The sequence below is a fragment of the Hypanus sabinus genome, chromosome 13, assembly GCF_030144855.1.
Source record: "Hypanus sabinus isolate sHypSab1 chromosome 13, sHypSab1.hap1, whole genome shotgun sequence".
Taxonomy (NCBI): domain Eukaryota; kingdom Metazoa; phylum Chordata; class Chondrichthyes; order Myliobatiformes; family Dasyatidae; genus Hypanus; species Hypanus sabinus.
Genome location: NC_082718.1, coordinates 54423285 through 54448524, shown reverse-complemented (window position 1 = coordinate 54448524; position 25240 = coordinate 54423285). Strand labels below are relative to the sequence as shown.

The 25240-nt window shown below is 41.6% G+C and overlaps 1 protein-coding gene across 1 annotated transcript in view; it reads right to left on the bottom strand.

Moving 5' to 3' along the window:
* Window positions 1–25240, bottom strand: part of slco1c1 (solute carrier organic anion transporter family, member 1C1) — a 62215-nt gene that overhangs the window by 24226 nt on the left and 12749 nt on the right. The window contains exons 2-9 of the mRNA XM_059986785.1: window positions 21412–21553; window positions 21185–21317; window positions 11885–12000; window positions 11653–11799; window positions 11463–11561; window positions 4122–4328; window positions 1984–2028; window positions 733–897 (exon numbers count right to left, since the gene is read on the bottom strand). Coding sequence (XP_059842768.1) covers window positions 733–897; window positions 1984–2028; window positions 4122–4328; window positions 11463–11561; window positions 11653–11799; window positions 11885–12000; window positions 21185–21317; window positions 21412–21553 — 1054 coding nt within the window. The remainder of the gene's footprint in view (window positions 1–732; window positions 898–1983; window positions 2029–4121; window positions 4329–11462; window positions 11562–11652; window positions 11800–11884; window positions 12001–21184; window positions 21318–21411; window positions 21554–25240) is intronic.

Here is a 25240-nt window from a genome sequence, read left to right as displayed (position 1 = left end):
TGAAATGGATGCTAAAATCGCACAGGCCTTCCACACCACAGACTTAACCCGCAAGTTAACCTTCATGGAATCCTGCAAAGGACTCCCGAGTTCTTTTGTGCTTTTTTTTTGTATTTTCTCTTCATTTAGAAAACAGTTAATCCTTTCATTTCTTCTACCAACACTTCCTGACACTGTATTCCATTTGCCATTTCTCTACCCATTCTCTTGAGTATGTGAAAAGCCAGCTATCTTCTAATAATCAAAATAGCAATATGTTGTCTGCTACACAATGTATTGTATTAGAGCACTCAGGATCTGCTGCTGTACCAGTGGCCAAAGCCATTACTTTAATATACATAAGAGATTCTGCTGATCTGTAAATGCAGAACAAAGACAAAAAGTTGGAAGATCCATCGTGTCAGGCAGCATCGATGGAGAGGAATAACACTGTCAATGTTTTGGGGAGAGAATCTTCATCAGGTCCTATCACCTGCCAGCCTGTACTCCTACCCCTCCTACTATCACCTTATTCTGGTTTCCCCCAGCTTCTTGCCAGTCCCAATGAAGGGAATACAGGAACTACGCACTGGGAAAGAAAATGAGAGCCTGGTCCCAGTGAGTGGAAACATCTGCAAAACCAGTTGCTGAATTATCAGGATTTCCACTGTATTGGAGAACAGATGCCAGTAGATTTACTCCACACAGTGAAAAGCAAACTAATTTTTCATTAGTCATGAAAAAAATACAAACCGATTATGAAGTTGGACTTTGATGCCGACTGTCCGTAGTGTTGCTCAATAAACTTGGCTTTAAAAGTTATCAAGCCAACTATGGAGTTGATTTGCAGGACCATTGACAACAAATACAGGGCAAAGATACGGTTGGTAATCAGTGATTTTACTGATGAAAAAAAACCTGGCAAAAGACAAAATATAAATGTTAGTATAATGGTGCTTAGTTTTAACATATTCTATGCATTTCAGAAGCAAATGCTCTAAACGTCACTTGCCTATGCCCATTCTTAAACTCACTGACAAACATGTCAGTTCAGACAAGAGACTCGTAATGCCTACATTCCATTTCCTGAGTTGCATCTGTTCTGGAGCAGTGCATTCCTTAAACATTCATTATTATTGGGAAGCACTGAGGAAACTAGGTCTGAAACCTTTTGAGCTTAGAAAAATGAGAAGCAAAGAAACAAACATATGGAATTTTCGATGGGCTCGATGGGGTTAATGCTGAGTTGATGACTGGGCTGTTGAGAATCAGTGATCACAAAATAAAGGGGTCGGCCACTCAAGATGGCAATGTGAACAAACTTCTTCATCCAATGGAGGTAATTCTCCTTCCACAATGAATGTGAAGGCTCAGTCACAGAATATTTAAGACAGATTAATAGGTTATTATTTTGTGAAAGGTTATTAATCTGTGAACCCTGGAGACTGAAGACGGCTGTCCTGGGATTGGAAATCTGTGCACGAACGCAGGTGGGTGGAAGGAAGGGGGGCTTGGTTTACTGCTGTAGCTTTGTTAATAGCTCTGTTTTGTTTTGTTTTACTGAGCATTGGGGACATGCTGCATTAGTGCCTGGACGCTTGCTGGCTGTCCCCAGCAGCAAGTGTTGGCTGTTAATGCAAACAATGCATTTCACTATATGTGTCAATGGTACATGTGATAAACAAATGAATCTGTATTCGAAAAGGGCTTTGGACATAAATGGGATCAATGGGTATGGAGTTATTGGAGAAATATAAAAGATCAGCTATGACTTCATAGAAAGGCAGTGGAGGCACGAGAAATCCTTTACTATTTCAACCTTTAGGCAGGAAACCAAGGCATTTTGTTTTCTTTTGTAGAATACCCATTAAGGAATTTTTCTTTCAAGTAAAAGAATCTCACCTTAAATGGGTTGGACTTCCACACTAAACTTGAGAGTTCAGATGTGGAGAGGATGTTTCCTTCCACAGGTCAATCTGGAATTTGGGGCCACTATTTAAATACAAGGGCTCATCTTATTAGGGGTGAAATTAGAAGGTCGTTGGAACTCTTAAAAGGCAGTGGAAACAGGACATCATTTTTACAGCAAAACTGGAGAGATTATTGAAATGCAAAAGTTTACAGTGGGTTAACGATAATATGGAGTTAAGATACCAAATCCTTTTGCAATTCACATTTTTCAATGGATCATTTCTTAATCTTCTAAACTCAGAATGCATGTGGTCAGTGTGCCCTTGTCTTTTGACCTTATTTAGTCACTGTTAGAGCCTTGGTGCCCAGAATCCACCAGATGGGGTCTGAACCAAGCTAGGCAGAAACAAATCAAAATTTGCTGGAGTAATAAAATGGATTCAACAGTGGCTAGATGGGAGATGCCAGAGAGTAGTGGTGGATAATTGTTTATCGGGATGGAGGCCGGTGACTAGCGGGGTGCCTCAGGGATCTGTTTTGGGCCCAATGTTGTTTGTAATATACATAAATGATCTGGATGATGGGGTGGTAAATTGGATTAGTAAGTATGCCGATAATACTAAGGTAGGAGGTGTTGTGGATATTGAGGTGGATTTTCAAAGCTTGCAGGGAGATTTATGCCAGTTAGAAGAATGGGCTGAACGTTGGCAGATGGAGTTTAATGCTGAGAAGTGTGAGGTTCTACATTTTGGCAGGAATAATCCAAATAGAACATACAGAGTAAATGGCAGGGCATTGAGGAATGCAGAGGAACAGAGAGATCTAGGAATAACTGAGCACAGTTCCCTGAAAGTGGAGTCTCATGTAGATAGGGTGGTGAAGAGGGCTTTTGGAACGCTGGCCTTTATAAATCAAAGCATTGAGTACAGAAGTTGGGATGTAATGCTAAAGTTGTACAAGGCATTGGTAAGGCCAAATTTGGAATATTGTGTGCAGTTCTGGTCACTGAATTATAGGAAAGATATCAATAAATTAGAGAGAGTGCAGAGACAATTTACTAGGATGTTACCTGGGTTTCAGCAATTAAGTTACAGAGAAAGGTTGAACAAGTTAGGTCTCTATTCATTGGAGCATAGAAGGTTGAGGGGGGACTTGATCGAGGTATTTAAAATTTTGAGAGGGATAGATAGAGTTGACGTGAACAGGCTGTTTCCATTGAGAGTAGGGGAGATTCAAACTAGAGGACATGATTTGAGAGTTAGGGGGCAGAAGTTTAAGGGAAACACGAGGGGGTATTTCTTTACTCAAAGAGTGATAGCTGTGTGGAATGAGCTTCCTGTAGAAGTAGTAGAGGCCAGTTCAGTTGTGTCATTTAAGGTAAAATTGGATAGGTATAATGACAGGAAAGGAGTGGAGGGTTATGGGCTGAGTGCGGGTAGGTGGGACTAGGTGAGATTAAGAGTTCGGCACGGACTAGGAGGGCCGAGATGGCCTGTTTCTGTGCTGTGATTGTTATATGGTTATCACCAAACCCACCGCACTCTTGGTAATAAAGGTCTATGCATATTTTGTACACCAATTTCTAGAGCTGGATCTGAAGAACTTTATAGATCAATATTTCTAGTCTCTACCTACAAAGAGATTATTTGCTGACTTCTGTGACTGCTGTTTGCACTACAACTTAAAGTACAAGGTGTCTGCTGAATTTCTCTGCTTATCATAGTGACTGCATTGCATAAGACCACAAGACATAGGAGCATAATTCAGCCCTTCCAGTCAGTTCTACCATTCCATCATGGCTGATTTATTATCCTTCTCAAACCTATTCCCCTGCCTTCGCCCCATATCCTTTGACACACTCACTAATTAAGAACCTAGAACCTCTGCTTTAAATATACCAAATGACTTGGCCTCCACAGCCATCTGAGTAAATAAACTCCACAGATCCACTACCCTCAGGTTTAACAAATTCCTCCATCTCTGTTCTAAAGAGACATCTTTGTTCTGAGGTTGCACCCTCTTCAAAACAACTTCATTAGGTGTCGGAATCTGCAGAATGTGCCAAAATGATGAAAACTCTATGTGGAAGTGCATTCATTTGAAAAATTAAACATATCTCAAAGATCCTATGTGTAGATTTACTAGTTAATAGATTTTGTCATATCAACATGAAACAATACCTTGTTTGCACTTGTTATTACTTGTTGTAGTAACCTTTGGGTTAGTATCACTTCCTGCAACTTCATTCTGATCCTGTTTGATAAATTCCACCTTTTCACAGGTATTGCTTGGTTCATTCTTTCTCGACTCCTTGGTGAGAGATCTCGGAAAGAACAACAGGGGCATGGCAGAAAGAATGGCAACTCCTCCAGAAATTAAAAATCCAAGCCACCAAGCACCAACCCATCTTGCATCCCTTGAGGTCAGTGTAACTCTCTCTGTAAAAGAGATGCCCAACAACACATCACATTTGAGGTTAATTCATATGAGACTAAAATATAGCTACTCGGCAGAATAATAGTTTGGCATGGACTAGATGAGCCAAAGAGCCCGTTTCTGTGATGTTGTGTTCTATGATTCTGATTCTATTTAATCAGTGAATAATTAGAACAGAAGATTGGTGTCATTGGACAGGTCCTCAGAGTCTCACATTGTGGCCAGAATTAGATAAGATCGGGCACCAAGGTAGCATAGGAGTTAGTGCAATGCTATTACAGCTCGGACGTTCCAGAGTTTGGAGCTTAATTCTGGCACCGTTCTGTAAGGGGTCCCTGTACATCCTTCCTGTGGAATGTGTGGACTTTCCACGGGTGCACCAGTTGCCTCTCACAGTCCAAAAACGTACGGGGTAGGTAAGTTTGTCATTGTAAAGTGTCCCATGAGTAGGTCAGGGTTAACTGGGATCGTGGGGTTGCTGGGATGGTGTGGCTCAAAGGGCTGGAAGGAAATACTCCACACTACAACTTGAAACAAAAAAAAATAAAGATTGGATAACGGTGCTGATCCCTCTTCACCTTCTTGGCTCCTTGTAAATTGGCATATTGGAGACAAAATTCAATTGCTAATTATGATCAAAGATAATAATTATCTTTAAATTGCCATCCACATCACTGGACTAAAATGGACTAGTTTTGGAGTTGGAACCACTCAGCTAGACTCACAATTGTTCCAATCTGGGGTCTGTAGACGCCTTGGTTAATGGTAAGGCTCCATGGCATAAAAAATGGTAGGGAACTCCTGACACCTGCTGAAGTCAATAGAACTGGCCAATGACTTGTTTCAAATATTAGATTCACTCATGCACAATATACAATTACTATTAGAACATAGGCACCATAGAAAACTTGTTCTTTATCTTTCTACAAGGACGAGCCAGATTTGACTGCCATTCTTTCATTTGTGTATTCTTGCCTGCTAAGCATCTCACAGTGGGCAAGACCACAAGACACTACCTTGACTTAAACACACAAGACTCTGAAAAGGCTTGAAATCCAAGGGAACACCCCCGAAATGCTAGATGAACTCTGCCAGCCAAGCAACAGCTAAGGAAGTGAATAAGGCCCTTATTCAGGACTGAAAAAAAAGGGTGGTAGGAGTGGGGAAGGAATAAAATTTATAGGTGAAACCAGATGAAGGGGATGGAGAATGAAGTGAGAAGCTGAGATGTGATGGGTGTTAAAGCTAAAGGGCTGCAGAAGCAGTAATCTGATAGGAGAGGAGAGTGGACAATGGGAGAAAGTGATGGAGTATTTGTATTTAAGTATTATTTTGTTTTTTTTTCCTTCGTGTATTTGCAGGGTTTGTTGTCCTTTGACATTGGTTATTTGTCCATTCTTGTTTGTTAATTTCTTTGTTAATTGTCATTTTTATGATCACAATACAATACCAGACTCCAAGAACTTAGGAAAGGTGCGGACCGTGTTGCTGCCTGCTATAGGAAGGCATCAGAGCTGGTGCGCTAAAGTAGTATGCAGTGTAACCATGGGTAACTCTTCTCCTACTATCACAAGACCCTGTTAAACATTGATAAACTAGGTTACCACAGGCCTATTTCCCTTGTTTGGTGGCATGACAGATGGAGGAGCAGCTGCGTGGCTTCAGTAATAGTGAGGAGTAGGCCTTAGGTCGTGGGCTTGCCTGCTGCTGCAATCCTGCTGAGGAGACGCCACAGGCAGTGTAGTGTGGCATCTGTGCTCAGCTGGGGACTGGCCTCTACTTTCAGTGCTGCCGTCCACGATTCGATCGGTGGAATACCAGCCTAGATTACTTGCATATGTTTGTCTGTGTGCTGCTGAGAGCTGTGCCATCAGTTTTGCAGGACATGTTACTCAGGTACTTGGAATGTGATTTTGTTCCACTGTATTCATGTATGGTTGAAAGATAATTAAATTTGAATTTGATTTGAAATTGATTTTCTGTGTGGTCTTCCATTAACTTTATTGTGTTTCTTATATTTACTGTGAATACCCACAAAAAAATTGAATCTCAAGGTTGTATAAGGTGACATATGTACTTTGATAGTAAGTTTATTTTGAACTTTGATGGGCATGTAAGGAGACTTTACCATGACATTACAACATTAGCAACACATCACACAGACAAAAGCTACTGTACACTGTTCCATCCCATCACAGAAATTCCATTCATTCCACCTACTGCTTTCCACTGCTACCTAAACTAATTAGTTATCTCTTACTCATTTCAGGAGAACTTTTAGCATTAACTGTTTCCCTAGCCACTGAGCCTGTCTGACTTTCTGAATTATTTCAGCATTTTAGAGGCAGGCTACCCTTTTACAACATGGTAACAGTTCCTGTGAACTTTTCATAACTCATACTATCTCCAAGTCATATTGTACACATACAGGCCCTACACTCCAATGGGTCCAGGTCAATTAAGTTGTCCACCTAGCAACCTCACCAATGATTTACATAACTACAACAATGTCCCAATTGCTGTACTCAGTGCCCTCACTGAAAGTGTGTGCCAAAATGCTGTTTAAACCCCATCAACCTGTGACACCACTTTTCCTTATGTTGTATTACACACCTTAGTGCCCTACCATCCATAATACAAGCCCCACTCTTGCCTGAAGGCACAAAGGGAAAGGAGCAACTGTGAGCAGCCGTGGGTAGAGTTGTGGACAGCTAGCCTCACAAACTCAGTGAGGGAGTCTGCTCAGCTCGACTCAGAACCTGGTGTGGGGAAAGAAGGCAGGTGAAAATGTTTTGTTCCCTGCCTGCTTGCAGCAGTCAGTATATCCATCCCTTTGGTCTCCCCAGTGTTTATGCATATGTGCACACTGTCCATGGGTCATTCACAGAGGATGTGTTAAATTGAAAGCACTGGGTTAGTTTAAAAGTAACATGGAATCATCAGAAACAACTGTAATTTAATGCAGCTGTGAGGGAACTGAGCTCTGACTGGTTCAACTCTGATTCTGTTATTTTATTCGTGAAGTAGCCAATGATAAAGAATATATTGGAGGATCTATCCAGAAGTGTATGTGCCTCTACTTTCTTAGAAGTTTGTGTCGATTTGGCATGTCAGCTAAAACAAGCAGTACTGCCCCCAAGGACCCCAGCCATCCAGTCCATGCTCTCTTTTCATTATTACCATCAGTTACAAGGTACAGGAGCATTAGGTCCCGCACCACCTGGTTCAGGATCCTCAGCCTCCTGAAGCTACATGGGGAACTTCTCTCACCTCATCTCTGAACTGATTCTACAAGCTACAGACTGACCTTCAAAGACTATACAACTCAAGTTCTCAATTTTTTTTGATCTGCATAATGTCTTCTTTCGTACATTGGTTGTTTATCAGTCTTTATTAATGTATAGTTTATCAAATTCTACTGTACATATTTCTTTATTTTTCTGTAGGTGCCTACAGGAAAATGAATCTTAACATAGTATATAGTAACACATACAGTATGCTGTGACAATACACTGACCTCCTGTACCTAATAAACTGGTCACTGAATGTATGCTTGTCATCTTTACCTACTGTAGTCCATCCACTTTGGGGTTCAAATTGGTGTGCATTCAGAGGTGCTCTTCCGCACATAGCTATTTTAACATGTGGCTATTTGAGTTGCTCTCACCTTGCTGTCATTCTCCACTGACCTCTTATTAAGAAGGCATTGTTGCCTACAGAAATGCTCCCCACTAGATGCTTTCTCTAAAAAAAAAATAATTCACCATTGCCTGTAAAACTCTAGAGACTGTTGTGTGTGAAAACCCCAGGAGATCAGCAGTTTCTGAGATACTCAAACTACCTCATCTGGCACCAATAATCATTTCACAGTCAAAGTCACTTAGATCACATTCCTTTCCCAGTCTGATGTTTGGTTCAAACAACAACTAATCTGCATGCTTTTATGTAGTTTGTTGCTGCTACATGATTAGCTAATTAGATATTTTCATTAACAAACCGGTCGGTATACAGGTTTGCCTAATAAAGTGGCCATTGGGTGGAAATTTACTTTGATATTGAAGATCAAGCGACATTCTGGGATAGAATTGCTTTATGTCCCAGATTGAAACAGATGACACCTTGCACCCTAGCAAAGTAATTTGGTTTTAACCACAATGCTTGCAGAATTAGCACAACTGTTAATTTGGATTGTTTAAATGGCTGATAGTCATTGTTCTGCCCTCTAGATACGATTTCAAACTACAATCCTATGCTGTGTTAGAAGCTGTATCGAGGACAGGACAATATCTTCATAGATAGACAATCAGTGATTCTCAGGGACCTCTCCACAAGATCGTTTTTACATCTACAGACTTTATTCACTAATGTCCATATTTTCAAAGGAAGGAGACCCTCTGATATTTTATGTAACAGTAATTATTCTACAAATGGGCTTCATCCTTGGAAATTAGTGACTTCACTTCCCAGTTGGGTGGTCACATGGGACCCAATTACAAATGCTCTATAATTAAAATTAAATGAGTTTTGTTTTTTTTTAAACAGCACCTCAAGTTTTGCACGGTGTTGTAGTCATTTTATGTATTGTACTGCTATAAAGAAAAAATACATGACATAGGTGTGTGGTGATAAACCCAATTCTGACATGGGTCTCCTTTGTGGACTGAGAATGGGAAGGGGGTAGGGAGAAGGGAATCATGGTTGGGAAAAGGGGAAGGGAGAGGCAAAGGAGTGGGAAGCACCAGAGAGACATTGTGATGATCAATACACCATTTGTTTGGAAGCAAATGACCTTTCCTGATGCCCCCAGCACTCCTCCGCTACACCAGTCCCAAACCCCTCCCACAGTGCTCCACCCACACCATTCACAACATCCTTTGCTCCTGCCAGATTTACAATCTCACTCTTCACTGTATGGTGACAGTGCAAAAGTCTTAGACACGAAGAGTTTTGCATAGTACTGTATTTTTTTTTGACTTAAATATGATAATATTTTGGTTTAGCTGTTGTGTTTTGTGAGTGCTCTATGGTCTGGAGGAACACCACTTTGTTTGGTTTTTACACATGTACAGTCAAATGACAATAAATGAACTTGAAGACTTGGCAAGATAATGTCCTGAGAACATGCACTGGCGGTACTCCAATCCACCAGTCCCTCTGTATAAAAATGGACTAAAATCCTTTGACACTAATTCCTTTCTGGATTGCCCATGCAGCTGGCATGCTGTGTTGCACAAACCTTAACTTGAGTGGTCAGAATTTCTTTATAAAGAAGCCTACTGCTGCACTAAAAGGATATACCACTTATTAATCAGAATCTTCACCAGCCATTCACTATTCAGAGGCATGGACCATATATTTTAGCTCTTTCTTTCACTTCCTTTCAGAAAGTAATGAGCATCATAGAGCCACCATTCAGAACCATCCTTCACTCATACTTGAATGAGGAATAATGCCTCATTTCTTTACACTATCAGAAATAAACGCTCCAAGACATTTCCCTGCAGTTGCTCCTAACACCTGAGAAGGCCAACACTGTCTGCTACAAGGACACTAGCATCCAGGTTGGTACACCCAGATTCAGATTCATCTCATTTACATTGAAACATTTGTCAGCTGCCAACCACCAACACAACCTAGGGATGTGCTGGGTGCAGTCCACAAGTGTTGCCTCGCATGTTGTGCCAAGATAGCCATGGCCACGATGCTTGGCAGAACAATGCAGAACACAACAAGCAACATCAGTAAAACAAGGCCCCTTCCTCCCTCCCGTCCATCCACACAGACAGGCGTGCCACTCCAACACAGGCATCTGAGCTCCAGGCTTCTGATCGATTTAAGCCTTGTTATGCCCTTCACTTCTTCATGACTGTTGGTGTACAAGGAGGGAGTCACAATGAGAACACACCCACTCTCAGCACCATTTCCTGTCACTGGGTAAGACCACAGCAAAATAACCATGGAGGTTTATAGGCCACTTGAGGTAGTATATGGTGTGCTGACCTTCATTAATCAGGGGGCTGAGTTCATTAATCACAAGTAATGTTGCAGCTCTATAAAACTCTTTAAAACACACTTGGAATATTGTGCAACATATGCAAAATGCTGGAGGAACTCAGCAGGCCAGTTTCAGTCCGAGACCTTTCATTAGAACTGTAGAAGAATGGTCTGTTCTCAATATAGGAAGAATGTGGAAGTTTTAGAGAGGGTGCAGAGGAGATTTACCAGGATGCTGTCTGAATAAGAGAATGTCTTGTGAAGAAAGGATGAGTGAGTTAGGACTTCTCTCTTTGGAACAAATGGAAATAAGATAACGGATAAATTTAAGATAAGAGGCACGGACAGAGTGTATAGTCCGCACCTTTTCCACAGGGCAACAATGGCTATCTTTTAATGTGAGTTAGAGGTACACATCTTACATAAAGTAGTAAGTGCCTAGTATGTACTGCTGGGTATGGCAGCAGGGGCTGATGCAAAAGCAACAATTAAAAACTCTTTGATAGGCAACATGGAGGGAGGGAAGGGTTAAACTGATCACAGTAAATTAAAAGTTCTGCACAACATTGTGTGCCAAAGAGCCCATATTGTACAGTACTGTTCTATGTCCTACGGAACTGCTAAGACCTAAAATTAGCCTTGTCACAACAAACATCGAAATCTACAGTGAAATGTGTCATTTGTGTCAAATCACATCAGCAAGGATTGTGTTGGGCAGCCCACTTCTGGTGCCAACATTGCACACCTACAACTTGTTAATTCTAACTGTACATCTTTGGGACGTGGGAGGAAACCAGACCACCAAGAGGAAACCCATGCTGTCACTGGGGGTAAGTACAACTCCTTATAGACAGCGGCAAGAATAAAACCCAAGCTTATAGCTGGTGCTGTAATAGTGTTACATTAACACATTTTGGTATCACATGCAGCCTTTGTTAACTTTGAATAGCCAATTCCTTGCAAGTTGCTTAGTTGAGCTCTGTCGAAGTTCTTTGAACAAGGGCAGGTGTGTGTACACACATAAGCAGACTTCACAGAAATCGTGTCATTATACATTAGAAACCAAGGACATTCTTCAAACGTATCAACTGTACACCTAATTGCAATAACTAGAAAGATGTATAGAAAAAATCTCTCCTTACCCAAATCAACAAATCCAATGTCGACAAAAAGCTTGGCACAATACGATCCCAGTAAAAATCCAAACACTGGGCCAACGAGGGTAACCGTGTGTAAAATTCCTAAAACACAAGAAAATGTTTCTGAAGATCTCATCAAAACATTATATCTCAATCAAGCACATTGTACTTATGTTATACCAATTTAAGTTACCAATGTAAAAAGATGCATTTTCCTCTGTGGCGTGATCATCAAGATAGGATATTCCCAATGGTCCAGTTGGAGCTTCACCTATTCCTCGCAAAGTATTACCAAGGAATAGAAATATCCACATTGGCGAGCCTCCCTCTTTCTCACAACCTAAGCAAAATATTTTGTAAAATCAGAAACATCCAATTTCTGACATTCAGAGACAGAAGACAGTCACCATTATTGCTGTACTTACCGGGAAGGGGCACAGGCGAAGTCTCCACAGTTTCTGTGCTACTGGAGTCATTTGAACATTGGGAGGCTACTGTGGTTGAATTGCTTGAAAATTTAAGTGCTGTTTCATAGTTGTAGCTGAAGAAAACAATTACCAACAGCTTATTCCAAGATATAAGAAAATATACATACAATATTGTGGTAAACTATTGTTGCAAACAATGAAGAGATGAGCAAAGGAGAGGTTGATTTGAGGGTTGAGGCATGTGGGTGCAATACAAAGTTGGAGCAGGGCATATTCAAGGAGAAGTGGTCGAAGCAAGATCGAAATTTTCAGTAAAATTTCAGAAAATTTAAATTTTCAGTAGCAGGTGTTACACCGCTTGAATCTATCTATTTTATTAGTTAAACATTCTAATTGAAATTTTTATTATCTCAACTAAGTATGATATGACCACAACTGCATTTTCTTATGTTCATTCTCTTGCGTCCTTTTTCTTTTCTCCTTTTCAACTCGTTTAACACTTAATAAAGCAATGATGAGCAATAAGTTTCATGCCACATTCCTGACTTTAGAAGAACCTTTGGATCACAAAAGCCTCGGGACCTAACAAGTCAATGTTGCCTCTTAGATCACTTCCACCAATCTCATTACCCCAGACATTTCCCTATAACATTCTTTCTTACATGCCAGCATTCTTGGACTCATTATCTCTGCCACTCACCTTTATTTTCTCGGAAGGTTAAGGAGGTTTAGCCCATCACCGGACACTAACAAATTTCCACAGATATACCATTGGAAACATCCTGGCTGATTTCAACCTGATCTGGTTCTGCCATTCAAATGCACAGCAAGGAAACAAGCTGCAGAAAAGAGTGGACTTTGCCCAACACATCACGGGCACGCCTCTCCAGGGACGATACATCTACAGGAGGCACTGCTTCAAGGCAGCAACATTGATCAAAGATTGCCACCATCCAGACCATGTCACCTTTAAGCATCTGCCATTGGAAAGGAGGAACAGAAGCCTGAAGTTCCAAACAAGATTCAAGACGGGTCCCTTCAGCTATCTCATTTTGGAACCAAGCTGCACAAACCTAATCTCTACCTCACTACGGCAACACTATGACCACTTTGCACTGCAATGTGCTGAATCTTGGTGTAATTGCATCCTTTCTTTTAAAATTGTGCTCGTGTTCTTCTCGTGGATGCTGCTTAGCTAATACTATGCATGTCCCTGTGATGGGGCTCAAGTACCTTTTCTTTGCAACTATTCATGTATGTACTTGTGCACATAACACAGAACTCCAACTCCACAATTTACAGTGATCAATTAACCCACAATTTACAGTGTTCAATTAACCCACCAAAAGTTCATATTTGTGATAGAAACAGATCATAGAAAACCTACAGCACAATACAGGCCCTTCGGCCCACAAAGCTGTGCTGAACATGTCCATACCTTAGAACTACCAAGGCTTACCCATAGCCCACTATTTTTCTAAGCTCCATGTATCCATCCAGGAGTCTCTTAAAAGATCCCATCATTTCCACCTCCACCACCACTGGCGGCAGCCCATTCCACACACTTTACATAAAAACTTAACCCTGACATCTCCTCTGTACCAACTTCCAAGCACCTAAAAACTGTGCCCATTGGTGCTAGCCATTTCAGCCCTGGGGAAAAGCCTCTGACTATCCACATGATCAATGCCTTTCATCATCTTGTACAACTCTATCAGGTCACTTCTCATCCTCCATCACTCCAAGAAGAAAAGGCCAAGCTCACTTAATCTATTCTCATAAGGCATGCTCCCCAATCCAGGCAACATCCTTGTAAATATCCTCTGCACCCTTTCTATGGTTTCCACATCCTTCCTGTAGTGAGGCAACCAGAATTGAGCACAGTATTCCAAGTGGGGTCTGACCAGTGTCCTACATACCAGCAACATTACCTCTTGGCTCTTAAATGCAATCCCACGATTGATGAAGGCCAATGCAACATGTGACTTCTTAATCACAGAGTCAGCCTGCTTGTAGCTTTGAGTGTCCTATGGACTCGGACCCCAAGATTCCTCTGGTCCACCCTGCCAAGAGCCTTGCCATTAATGCGATATTCTGTCATCACATTTGACCTACCAAAATGGACCACCTCACACTTATCTGGGTTGAACTCCATCTGCCACTTCTCAGCCTGGTTTTGCATCCTATCAATGTCCTGTTGTAACCTTTGACAGCCCTCCAGTCTATCCAGAACACCTCCAACCTTGGTGTCAACAGCAAATTTACTAACCCATCCCTCCACTTCCTCATCCAGGTCATTTATAAAAATCATAAAGAGTAGGGGTCCTAGAACAGATCCCATGCAGAACAGGCCTCCATGCAGAATATGACCCATCTACAACCACTCTTTGCCTTCTGTGGGCAAGCCAGTTCTGGATCCACAAAGCATTGTCACCTTGGACTCCACACCTGCTTATTTTCTCAATAAGCCTCACATGGGGTACCTTATCAAATATTGGAGGAAACCCAAGCAGTTGCAGGTAGAAAATACAAACACCACACATCCAGTACTGAAGGTCAGGATTTATACTAAAGGCAAGTGATTCTGCAGATGCTGGAAATTCAGAGCGACACACACAAAACCATGCCAAGCAGCATCTTGTGGTGAGGAAAAGGCAAGGTAAGTATTGGGCCATAACCCTGCATCAGGACTGGAAAGGAAAGAGGAAGAAGCCAAAATAATATGGGTCAGAAAGAAGGGAACGAGTACAAATTGACAAGTTAATGGTGAACAGAAAGGTGAGTCAGGGAGGAGGTGGAGGGATGAAGGCAGAAGCTGAATTGTGATGTGGAAGAGGTATAGTGTTGAAGAAGGAGCCTAATAGAGAGGAGAGGGCCATGGGTGAAAAGGAAGGATGAGGGGCAAGGGATAGAGGAGATCCAAAAATGTGGAAATGGAAAGGGAGAGGGAGAGAAGAAAAAATACTGGAAGTTAGAGAAATCGATGTTCGTGCCATTGGGTTGGAGGCTATCCAGACAGAAATTGGGGTGTTGCTCCTCTAACCCGAGAATGGCCTCATTGTGCAAGTAGAGGAGGCCATGGACTCACATGTCAGAATGGAAACTATCTTGCTCAGTGGTCCCATGTAAACATGGGAATTCTGATCTTGCTGGCTGCTCTTCACTGAGGACTGGAAGATCACCCACGGATGGTGATTTGCAATACACAGTATCTACAGCACCAAGTTTGGCAACTAGCCAGATCTAGAGTGCAAGCAGCATCTCCATTCATATGAATGTAGAGAATGTCTAGGATGTAGTATTGAGCAAATTCAATTCTCTAAATTAACTGAATTTAGGTAAATGTTTTAATTAAGTGTTTTGTTTTTATTTGTTATTAAAATCGTTCTGAATTCAAACCATTTGAAAAGTTTATGCAGTGTGACCAAAGCAGTACAGCCTCATCATTATGGAACAAGCAACAGACAGATCAGTATAAAGAGGGAGAGTGGCGAGACAAGGTCCAGAGATGACCAGTGGACTGAGGAGGCTGGTGAAGGACAGCCAGCAGAATGAGTCAGATATGGGAGCCTATGTGGAGCTGGGAGCCAGAGGCAGGGAGGCAAACAAAATAAATGCAGTGCCAAGGCAAGAGAATGAAGGAAAAGACAATTTCTAGAGCATGTCAAACAGGAACACAAAAAAACTATCATTGCTGGAATCTGATAAGGATAGTAACCATGGGAATTATTAGGGAAGAGATGAAAGGTGATGGAACTCTGACTCGATTTTGGTTTTGGGTGGTGGGGGGAGTTGGAAACAGAAAATGCCAAAGGTCAAAATGTGTAAATAGTAGATGGATGAAACCAAGAGACCATATTGATTGTGGTATGCCGATAGAGTTGAGGATGAAGTGGTATGGAGACCAGATTTAGAAGATTGCTGTTGATGGCATTAGGGGGATGATGGTATCATACAGCAAGCTGTAATCAATAAACAGTAGTCAGATGTATGTCTTGATGCTCCAGAGCTGAGTGGAGAGCTTGAGAGATTGCATCCACTGTAGACAAGTTGCAGTGGTAGGCAAACTCCAGTGGGTCCAGAAACTAGCTCAGGCAGGAGTTAATTTTAGCCACACTTGAAGCATTTCATCACAATAGCTGTGAGCGTTACAAGCCAGTAGACATTAAATCAGCTCACCCTATTCTTCTTTGGCACTAGCATGATTGATGCCCTTTTGAAGCAGGTGCGAACTTCAGACCACAGCAGTGAGAGGCTGAAGATGTCCTTGAACACCTCAGACAGTTGGTTGGCAGAGGTTTTCAGTACCCAGCTAGGCTCACTGGCAGGCCCAATGCTTTGCAAGGGTTCCCCTCGAGGGATTGACTCCCAAGATAGATCACAGGGTCACCATAGGCTGTGGGGACTCATATAGGCATAGTCATTCTCTTTCAAAGCATGTATAACAGGCATTAGCTCAATGGAGGGTTAAGCATCACTGCTATTTATGTCATTAAGTTTTGCCTTACAAGAAGTAAAGGCATATAAATCCTGCAACAGCTTTTGGGTATCCAACCGTGTCTCTAATTACACATGGAATTGTCTTTTCAAATGATGGGTTCCATTGGTTGTACCTGGTCTTCTTGTCAGCATCTGGTTCACCAATCTCAAGTGGCACATATCCAGCCGTCAGCAGACTGTGAACTTCTGGGTTCATCCAGGGCTTTTCATTTGGGAAAACTCAGTTAAGTACTCAAAGGTACATACTGATTCACACAGGTCTTGAGGAAGCTGATGCAGGAAGTACAAGCACACCCAGATGATCAGAATTCTCCATGTGAGAGCGTAGGATTAGGGCATAAGATATAGGAGCAGAATTAGACCATTTGGCCCATTGCATTTGCTCTGTCATTTCATCATGGCCAATCCAATTTTCTTCTCAGCCCCAATCTTCTGCCTTCTCCCTATTTCCCTTCATGCCCTGATCAATCAATAATCTATCAAGCTTTGCCTAAAATACGCATAAAGATTTGTCTTCCACAGCTGCCTGTGGCAAAAAAATTCCACAGATTCACCACTCTCCGGCTAAAGAAATGCCTCATCTCCATTCTAAAAGGACGCCCCTCTGTCTGAGGCAGTTTCCTCTGGTTGTAGACTCTCCCAGTGTAGGAAACATCCTCTCCATATCCACTCTATCAAAGCCTTACACCACTTGATAGGTTTCAATGAGGTCACCCCTCATTCTTCTGAATTCTAATGATAACAGGCCCAGAGCCATCAAACGCTCTTTATATGATAAACCTTTCAATCCTGAAATCATTTCACGAACTCCTTTGAACTCTCTTCAGTTTTTGCATATCCTTTCTAAGATAGGGGGCCCAAACCTGCTCACAATACTTCAAGTGAGGCCTCACCAGTGCTTTATAAAGTCTCAAAATTACATCTTTCCTTTTATATTCTAATCCTCTTGAAATGAATGCTAACATTGCATTTGTCTTCCTCCCCACAGACTTGACCTTCAAATTACCTCTTAGGGACTCCTGCACAAGGATTCCCAACTCACTTTGCACCTCAGGTTTTTGTGTTGTCTCTCCATTTAGAAAATTGTCAACCCTTTCATTTCTACTACCGAAGTGCATGACTACAACCTTCCTGACACTGTATTCCATCTGCTATTTCCTTGCCCATTCTCCTAATCTGTCCAAGTCCTTCTGTAGCCACCCTACTTCCTCAAAACTGCCTACCCCTCCATCTATCTTCATATCATCTGCAAACTTTGCAACAAAGCCACCAATTCCGTCATTCAAATCACTGACATATAACTCAAAAAGAATCAGTCCCAACACAAACCTCTGTGGAACACCACTACTCACTGGCAGCCAGCCAGAAAAGGTTCTCTTCTTTCCCACTCTTTGCTCCTCCAATCAGCTACTACTTTCTTCATGCTAGAATCTTTCATGTAATACCATGGGCTTGTAGATTGTTAAGCATCCCCATGTGTGCCATCTTGTCAAAGGCCTTCTGAAAACCCAAATGCACATTACCCAGTTCTCCTTTGTCTATCCTGCTTGTTACTTCTTCAAAGAGTTCCAACAAATTTTTCAGGCAAGATTTTCCCTTGAACAAACCATGCTGACTATAGTCTATTTTATCATGTACCTCCTTCAAGGATCCTGAGACCTCAGCCTTAATAATCAACTTCCACATCTTCCTAACCACTGAGGTCAGACCAACTGGTCTATAGTTTCCTTTCTTCTGTCTCTTTCCCTTCTTGAAGAGTGGAGTGACACTTGAAATTTTCTAGTCTTCCAGAACCATTCCAGAAGCTAGTGATTCTTGAAAGATCATAACTAATAACCATATAACATTTACAGCATCGAAACAGGCCATCTCGGCACTTCTAGTCTGTGCTGATGCTTACACTCACCTAGTCCCACTGGCCCGCACTCAGCCCATAACCCTCCATTCCTTTCCTGCCCATATACCTATCTAATTTTACTTCAAATGACAAAATCGAACATCCCTCTACCACTTCTACTGGAAGCTCGTTCCACACAGCTACTACTCTCTGAGTAAAGAAATTCCCCCTCATGTAACCCTTAAACATTTGCCCCTAACTCTCAACGCATGTCCTCTTGTTTGAATCTCCCCTACTCTCAATGGAAAAAGCCTATCCACGTCAACTCTATCCATCCCCCTCATAATTTTAAATACCTCTATCAAATCCCCCCTCAATCTTCTATGCTCCAAAGAATAAGGACCTAACTTGTTCAGCCTTTCCCTGTAACTTAGGTGCTGAAACCCAGGTAACATTCTAGTAAATCTTTTCTGTACTCTCTCTATTTTGTTGACATCTTTCCTATAACTTGGTGACCAGAACTGTACACAATACTTCAAATTTGGCCTGACCAATGCCTTGTACAATTTTAACATTACATCCCAACTCCTATACTCAATGCTCTGATTTATTAAGGCCAGCATACCAAAAGCTTTCTTCACCACCCTATCCATATGAGATTCCACCTTCAGGGAACTATGTACCATTATTCCTAGATCACTCTGTTCTACTGCATTTTTCAATGCCCTACCATTTACCATTAAGCCTTCACTCTGCTCCTGGCTCACTCCGCTGCCCGAAAATGACGCTGCCCACTGTAAAAGGCTGTGTCCTTTTAAAATCTTCCCTGCTTCACTACCCGCTGTCACATGCCTGCACAGTCCCGCCTCTCTTAACTACGATGAGAATAAGAAAAATTCAAGATGGCTCCCACCGCACTCCCGTTCTGATCCTCCAACTTCCTTCTCCAAACCTCCACAATCTCTTCAGCCACCTCTTTCAGATGTATGAGTTATACACCATCTGGTCCAGGTAACTTATCTAACTTTAGACCTTTTAGTTTCCCCAAGAACCTTCTGCCTAGTTATACTACCTTCACACACTTCATGCCCCCTGAAAGCTGGAACTTCCACCTATATTGCTAGTGCCTTCCACAGTGAAGACTGATGCAAAAGACTTATCCGGTGCATCCATCATTTTGTTGTCTCCCATTACTACCTGCCCAGCATCATTTTCCAGTAGTCTGAAATCCATTCTCACCTCTTTTTTACACTTCATGTATCTGAAGAAACTTCTGTATCCTCTTTAATATCATTGGCTAGCTTACTTTTACATTCCATCTTTACCTTAATTACTTTTTTAGGGGCCTTCTGTTGGTTTTTAAAGGCTTCCTAATCCTCTAATGTCCCTCCAATTTTTGCTCTCTCTTTGACTTTTCTGGTGGCTTTGATTTCTCTTGCTAGCCAAAGATGGCATAGGTAAGTATTCTTGTTGGTGGTATAACCGTGATCGAGTGTACTGCTTCTCTGGTTCTGCAGGTGACACATTGGTGGAAGTTGGTCAGAAACTTCAAGCTGGCCTGGTCAAAGTCACCTACAATGATCAGGGAGGCACCAGGGAGCACTATGTCCTGATGGCTGATCAGTGTGCTTGGCTCCTCTCGTGATGGCTTGACATTTGCTGGGGGTGGGGGGGGGAAATGAAATATACTTCAGGATGATGGAGGGGAATTCCCCTGACAGATAGAACAAACAACACTTGACTGCCAGATGTTCCAGTCTGGGGGGGAGGGGGGCAGGAAGGGGGTGAGAATACCAGAACTGAAATACAACTGCCATATCTGTGCACAATAAGTTAATCATGAAGCAACCGGTTGACCCATACAGTGGAAGGTGAAGCCTTCAGGCTTGAGCACTGTGTCCAGAGTGTTGTGAGGTGAGCCATGTCTCTATGAGACAATGTACACAGCAGTCTCTGATGACCCTCCAGTACTGCAGCCTTGCTCTGAGGCCTTCAATGCTATTTTTCGGGCATCTATGTCTACAGATTCCAACCGTAGTAGTTTGTGAATAGGAATACTTGATTCCCTTAGGAGCTGCACATGAAAAGTTACCCCCTCTCCAGTGCCACTTTCTTCCAGAACTGAGCACCGTAGGCACGTGTGGCCCAACCAACAATTCATATAGTTGTAACAGGACATCCCAATCCTGTACTTAGTGCCAACGAAGGAAAACATGCCAGATGTCTTTTTTGCCATATTGTCTACCTGTGTCACCACTTTCAGGTAACTATGTACCCTAGTCCATAGTTCTCTCTTTTCTACAGCACTCTCTAGGGCCCAGCCATTTACTGCGCAAGTTGAATCTCCTCTGAGATCCCTCAAATAAGTGATGTGTGGAAGTTCCTGGGTTCTGTTACTTAGTATTGCAGCAGAGATCCAAACAGGAGAGACTGAAGATGGAATGTGGGGCCCCAAACATATAATATTAACCTTTCCTGTATGAGCACTGCAGTTATTAATAGGTAAGAGGGTACAACTGACCAAAGGGTAGCTCTGGGATCGAGTTCAACAGCATTCAATAGCCTGTGTAAACATTGTTTCACAGAGAACTGAGATAAGAGGAACAGAAGCGCAGTCAAGGCAGTTGGATTTCCATGGAAACTCTTCATTCGCTGGAATGATATCTAGACTTATTCTGAGAGAGTGTACAAAATACAAAGCATTTACAAATGTGCTTAGCAGTACAATTAATATTTAGCGAACTTGAATTTCATTGCCTGATTTAAAGTCCAGTGAAAACAAAAAAGGGAGGCACTTCTCAATTCAATTTATTGAAATTTAACCCAGATTTTGATAAAACCTCCATTCACAGGTTAAAAGGTTCTGAAATCTGGTGGATTAATTATTACTAAAATGTTCCTAAAAAGCAAAGCCTCTTAGAAAGTCTTACAGCAATTAAAATAAAAATGTAGAGACTCACCGCCCCATGAAGAAATGAGGCATAGCTATTAAAATGGTTCCAAGGCCCATGGTGAGGCTTCCAAATGCGATTAACTTGGGACGATGAAATTTTGCTCCAAAGTAGCTCACAAATGAAATCACTAGCAAATTCCCTTAACCAAAAACAGAGGAGAGGAAGATGATACAAATTAAAGGCTCTTTATTTAGGCTTCTATTTGATTTAGCAATTCAGAGATCAGTGCTCACCAATTTCAAAGCTTCCATCAATGATACCAACCAGGAAGCTGGGCAAGTCAAAACGTCTCTCCAGTTGTGTGATAGTACTTTTCATATAGCTCCCAGCCAACGCTTTTGCAAAATACAAGAAGGATAAGGCTGCAAGAAATAGCTTTGAAAATACAAGATATTTGTAAACAAGTGTTCACTGGTGGGATTAAAATTTTAGAAAAAATAGCTTAAGCCTGGCAATGGAATTCACAGTGAGAAAGGAAATGAGACCTTTCCCAATTCAGTCTTCCTTACTTCAAAAGAAGTACGACATCTAATTTAAAAATAAATTCCTACTAATAGCAAGCAATGAGCTGTTGTAACATTATGCAAGTTTGTTTTGAAAGAGCAAAGTCATTTCCCCACCAAAACAAAAAGAATGCTGACTCCCTCTTTTACTGTAAATTGTACATTCATATGAAAGTGCAGACACTTGGAGGCCCTCACTCACAGTCTGTTCCCATCATTTACCCAGCTACTTTCTGGTGGTGATCTCGATGCCAAGTGACCTGGCACGACTGTCAGTTTCAGGGGATTTGCAATGAAAGGCCTTTAAGAAACATCAACATAATTGTGAAGTTTTGTTTGCAGTGGAACAATATCAGATCGTGTCAAACGATGCCACCTTGCTAAAACCATTGTTTTTAAGTCAGAGAGGAGAGACAGACAGATATGGGCCTAATTGGGGCAAATGGATGAGGTGGGTTGAAAGGCGCGATTTCTCTTCTGTATATTTCTATTCATAGTACAGCACTGAAACAGGGCCTTCCGACCCAATTCACCCACGCCATCTATAATGCTCATCCATGGTAATCCCATTGGTTCATTAGGTCTGTCTGTCTCTCTCCTATTCAAGTACCTGAATAAAATCCATTTAAACATTGTATTAGTACATTCCTCCGCTGTCTCCTCTGGTTTCTTGTGCCATTTAATTGCTATCTTTTGTATGGAAAAATATACCCCTCAGATCTCCTTCAAAATTTCTCTCCTCTCAGAGGGCATAGCTTCTATTTAATTCTATACTCTCCCATCCTGCGAAAAACAGACCAGCTATCTATCATATTTATATTGCCTTAACTGAAGAGAACTAGTTAACACAATGTGAAACCTACAGTTCATATGGAGTCCAGGAGTAATTGATGAGTGGAGGATCTTGGGACTATCTCACTTGGTTCTGGAGGTGCCTCAATAGAAATCAGTAAAAAAAAAGGAAAAGGGGCTGCAGCCTCATTTTAAGATTTAATGATACTAAATGTATCAGGGGTTCTCTACCTTTTTTTTAAAAACGCGATGTACCCCAGGTTTTGAACCCCTGAACATTATGAAAATGAGCACAATGGTTGAGACTCAGTCCAATAGGAGACTTGAGCAAGTGTGCTGAGAAAATTTATCTTAACAAGATTTAAGACCTGGTATTTAACTCTCAAATATTTGGTTCCCTTCATCCTTCCTAGATGAAGTGTGGCCAAAGGAAATCAAGAGACCACTAAAAACAGGCTCTCCTAAAATCTGCGCCTGGACAGCTGAGGTTCAAAGTGAGTGGTAGATAAAGGGCAGAAATTGGATAGCAATCCCAGAATATGGCAGACACCCACATACACTAGCTTCTATAGTGTTCACTCAGAATGAATGCCAACAGACAGACAGCATAGGGGAAGAAATTAATTCAGTAGCAGCTTCATCTTACATCAGGAATTCAATTCTTGTATAAATAACAGCATTGCATTGGCAGTGATTGTACATCACTAATTCTGCTGATCCCAGCTCAGAAGAATTAAGTTATCTGCTGTCCCGAAATCTTCATGCTCAAAAACATGGCCTTACATGATGGTTAATTAATACCAGCCAGGAAACTCCAAGTAAAACCTTTCACTCTGTGTAGAGTGAGATGGAGAGTTGAGATAGTGTTACCAACCAAAGAAATCAACCACCAGATATATACATATATACCACATGGTTGATTTATAGCTGATGGTAGATATGTATATCTAGGTCAGAGATTAGAGTCCAATGAGGCTAGAAACCAGAAATTTGCAGCCATGGTGATGAGTCATAGCCAGAACCACATCTCATGGGCAAATATGACACCAGTATTAGGCATGAAAAAAGGGAGAGGATGACCTAACTAATATTCAAAACTTCTTGATGAATCAAAATTTTCAAGGAAAATTAACTATTTCAAAACAAGCATGATAAAATGATGGATAAGAAATTCCTTCAACCTTGGGTACTTGGGCTTGTGAGACAAAGCTAGATGCTTATAAAGGCTAAAGGTTAATTTCACTAGTTGGTAGCACCAGATCAACTCTCAGTCTCACTCTGCTCAGAGGTTATTTATTGATACCACACACACGCACACAGAGCATAGCATGGTGGATGGCCAAAATTTCCTCCAGCAAAGCCCTCTGATCACAGCCCTGTATGCTATTCCATCACTACCAACTCTAACTATCAGCCCTTGATGCAAAACTGAACTAAACTGCTGGAGATATATAACCATAGGTCATCACTGTGTCTGTACCATCACCACAGCCCAATATGACACTGACACCAGCTTGTACTCATCTATTCCTGCATCCTTCATCTGTCTGTATTAAACTAACATGTTGATTTCATTCTTAGCCATACTCCCTCATTCTACCCACTTCAGACTCAAGAGGATCGAAGTTCCTTACCACTTCTCTGAGCTCTGGTTAAGATTGCTCAACCATCCCATTGACCAGCATCTCATTAAAAAAAATCTATCCCCATTGGTTTATGTCTCCCTGCATCCCAATCTGGAACATTTTCTTGCCTCCACATAACCCAAAAAGTGATCACAGAGGTCTTCTTCCACCCGCATTCCCCCCCCCCCCCAGAGCAAAGGAGGCCAATAGGTGATTTAATAGAGACTTACTAAATTTTGAGATGCATAGAAACTGTAAATGGTTTGTTAGCTTCCCATGGGAGGGGTATTTAAACTAGAAGCATAGACGGAAAGTGAAAAGGTTGTGGTTTAACGAAGATAGGAGGGATAAATTTTTCAACACAAAGTGTAATAGTATTTGTGATGAGTGGCCAGAAATAGTACATTTAAGAGGTACCATGACTGATACTTAAACAACGTATATAGGAAAATGGAATTAATGCAAACAACTGGGATTAGTATAGGCAAAACAATGGTTGACATAGAAACAGGGTTTTCTGCTCATTACATATGTTGTGAAACTCCAAGACTTTATGACATTCATGTTGCGGCAGCCATATTCTTTGTTCCACATCTCAGCATCACAAAGGATACTCTACCCATTCTGTCCAAGAACAGACCAGATGATCCATTTCCTGCTGTCCTCATCAATCCATAGAACTAAACACGCTTTTGAATATGGCAGTTAAAACATTACTACCTCTGGCACGAAATTCTACACCACAACCACTCACTGCATAACCCAGTTCTTTCAGGTCAGTTTTGGTTCTTTTTCATTCTGCATCCCCTAATTGCTTGTTCCATCAACTGGAAGATACAATTGTAATGTCCAAATCTCTCGTGATTATAAACACCTTTGTCATACCAATTTTTTTCCTTTCTCTGTTCCCTTCCAAGCAGATTCAGGGAAACAAAAATGATCAATAGATTTACACTGGTAATGGACAAGCCTAAGGGGCAAAATTGAGCAGGCTTTAAGACCATAAGATACAAGAGCAGAACTAGGCCATCAGCTCATTGAGCCTGTTCTGCCATTTCATCATAAATGACTTATTCTTCCTCCCAACTCTATTCTGCTGTCTTCTCCCTGTAACCTTTGATGCCCTTACTAATCAAGAACCT